The sequence below is a fragment of the Aplysia californica genome, unplaced genomic scaffold (assembly GCF_000002075.1).
Source record: "Aplysia californica isolate F4 #8 unplaced genomic scaffold, AplCal3.0 scaffold00081, whole genome shotgun sequence".
Lineage (NCBI taxonomy): Eukaryota > Metazoa > Mollusca > Gastropoda > Aplysiida > Aplysiidae > Aplysia > Aplysia californica.
The window spans coordinates 294980-298186 of record NW_004797351.1 but is presented as its reverse complement, the minus strand read 5'-3'; the positions used below and the strand labels follow the sequence as shown (position 1 = coordinate 298186).

The 3207-nt window shown below is 42.8% G+C and overlaps 1 protein-coding gene across 1 annotated transcript in view; it reads right to left on the bottom strand.

The window, feature by feature from the left end:
• Positions 1 to 588: 588 nt before the first annotated feature.
• The window catches only part of LOC101853919, a gene marked incomplete in the record, with an annotated part of 19939 nt that continues 17320 nt past the window's right edge, over positions 589 to 3207 (bottom strand). Inside the window, 2 exon segments of the mRNA XM_035968772.1 lie at positions 589 to 656; positions 1021 to 1131. Coding sequence (XP_035824665.1) covers positions 589 to 656; positions 1021 to 1131 — 179 coding nt within the window.

The window sequence follows — 3207 nt, the reverse complement described above, 5'->3', positions numbered from 1 at the left end:
ATCTTCCGCAGGGTAAGTAACTCTTGCGAGACTGCAGCCGGCGCCATGACGGGTGTCGCTGTGGTGACGGACGACGCTAGGGTCTCTGTGCTGCTGGGAGTGATGCTCGATGACGCTGCTTTTTTTAGTTTTAGCACAGAGACAGAGACAGAGAAGAGCATCGACACAGTGGCGGCCTTTTTAGTGTAAGGGAAACGCAAGACACAGATAGTAATAACAGTTGTGGAAAGAAAATTTAAACTCACTAGTGGCGCCCTCCAATCGTCTGGGGAGGCTCTAAAAATGAGGCCTTATGTTCCTGTTTGCCCCCATCAGTTCATTCTTCTTACAAATAAAACTACCCAAACATAGCGCGTCCCTGGTCGAGAGTGTGCACTAGGCGGTTTATTTAATAATACGTATAGCTAGATTTGCAACTGCTGGTTATTTTCATTGGGCATAAGCCTTGGGCACACACTTTAACTTTTACTCTGTTTAAACCCTTTGTGCTTTACAATATTTGGTTTATTCTCAGAACGTATCGTAACCACAAGGTGGAAATGCAGTGCCCCATCTCCACTCTCAAGTAACAGTAAATGTTTTGCACCCCTATTGATACATTCTCGACCATTTAGGAGACGAGATGCCTTGACCACGTCTTTCAAGGAAAACCCAGGCTGTGGGACACAGATTTCATGCAGAAAGACGGAGGGCTTCGGTTGAATAGACTGTCACACGCAGAAAGGAATCAAGCATACTGCTGCATGCATATTGTTTATGCAACAACTAACTGAGAGCCGAATCATTACTCCCCAGACGCGAGTAGGGACTATGTTAATAATAAGTGTGCTTAACCTACACTAAACGAAAACAACTTTCCAGAAAATATTTTCCAGGCCCAGAATCAGTTCCTGTAAAACGTAAGTTTACCTTAAATGATTAGGACCCCAGGTCGGTTGAATGAACCCCAGAGGACCTGAAGACCTTTACTTTATAATTTGAATTCTGTCTCTAGAAAGATAATTCTATTGTGGATCTTACCAGGCGTAGAGGATGCAGTAAACGTAGAGCCTGGAGCAAACGTAGAGACTTGAGAACTGGTAGTCCCATTTGAGGCCACTTTTAGACAGCCTATAGCATCGGCTCCTGGTTCTGCACATGGTGGAAAGCATGCTCGTACTTTGAGTGTACCACCTCACTATACATGCATACATGCATACATTCATGGTAATTTTGAAGTCAACTCAATTGTTGCGGGGGGTAGGGGGCGCAAGGATGTCGGTATTGGGGGGAGGGGAAGGGGAGTTACTAGAGTAGACCTTCGTCAACATATTTTAACGATAAGCATCAAAACTACGATTGTAGAAAATGTGGTGACAAGATGCTCCCCCCCCCCTTTATCCCCTTTAATAATGGCATAGAAGCCGTAGTGTGTGAGTCGGGGAGTTGCGTTCCCTGTTGGAGCTTATACCCACAGCACATTGCAGAAAATTGTGTCAAACTCCTTTAATTTAGTATTGTTTAATACATTTGAAGACGACAAAATTATCCCCCATCGAGGGCAAAAGATACCATTTTGACACAATGTGGTCAAATCGTCCATTGTCAAACATGTTTTACTTTCTAGGTCACTGTCGGATCTGTTTGATGAACTTCACAGCCAACAACCAACCATGAGGTTATTACTTATCACTGCGCTCAGACAGAGACAGGCCCTAGTGGGTTTAACGTAATGAAACAAAGCAGGGGGCTATTTGCAATTGTATATGCAGTGGCCAGCGCCATCACCCGACCTGACCCGTGCCGACCCGATCATGCATTTCACCCATGGGCATTCCTTGTAATACCCAGTGCACACTGCCAATCGAATTCAGTCAAATTGAGTCGATTTGAATTGGGGCCAGCCTGATGGTCCCTCCATGGAGAGTCAAAAACTACCATAGGGCACAATTCGACAGTACTGCGTGGAGAGGGTGATGCTTTTGGGAATACAAAAAGGAAGCGGAAAATCTGGCATCCTTGCAGGAAAGAACAGAAGAACGTTCAACCAGATGTGCACTGGCACAATCAGTGGAAAGACTCTCAGCAACATTTGGGGGAGAGCAACGGAGCATCAATGGACATGTCCGGAGTGCAGGGATGTTGCTTCCTGAAACAATGAACAATGAACAATTCGATCGTGAGATTCAAAAACAGATGTGTTGGTTTTTCAAGGTCGCGAGTCGAACAATCGGATGTGTACAGTGTACGAGCGGAATGCTGCAATGCATCCGGTATGCTTAGAGAAGATGATACTGATAGGTTTAGAAAGCTATCGACATTTTCCATGTCAGTAGGATTCGATAACCTCTCAACATGGCAGCTGCGATATGCAGCAGTAGGCACTTGAAACCATTATACAATGTAGAAGGAAATGGTTGAGTTGTGAGCCGTACTTTTTGTGTTCCGTAACATCATGCTCCGATCAAAGATATTGACAAATTGCTACCTCAAAATTACAAGGTTCTATCTGCTCAGTACCTAGTGTTGAGAAATTCGACGTCAAAATTTAGGGCTTCACATCATGTCAGGCTTTTTCGAATGCAATTCTTTGAATATCTTGATAACGACCTCAAATAATCTTACGATTTTAATAGAGCAGATAGAACATTTGGTTTTGGACTTCAGGTTCTTATTAATTTAACTCAAAAAGGCGAAAAATGTTAGACAGAACTTTGTAACCCTGTGGTAGTCAAATGTGACACAATAAGGGAGAGGTCTATTCGTAGTGTGCACTGAAACCACCATTCATTTACCAGACCCTATCCGATCAAGCATTTGCTCCATGGGTATTCGTTTTACGGTGAATAATTCCTCCTGTGGTAGAAGTAGAAGTCAGGCATGAAATGGATTTACTTATGCGAAGACTCGAGATTTCGCTCGGGGTTTAGGATTGGGGGGGGGGCGCAACATTGTTAGTTTATGTCTGAGTCATTGTCCTTTGTGTGAAATCTCAAACTTTATAATCAAAAGGAAATTAGCTTTGATAGATAGATAGATAGATAGATAGATAGATAGATAGATAGATAGATAGATAGATAGATAGATAGATAGATAGATAGATAGAAAGGGCGATCGATCGATAGGCAGACAGATAGATAGATAGATAGATAGATAGATAATAGATAGATAGATAGATAGATAGATAGATAGATAGATAGATAGATAGATAGATAGATAGATAGATAG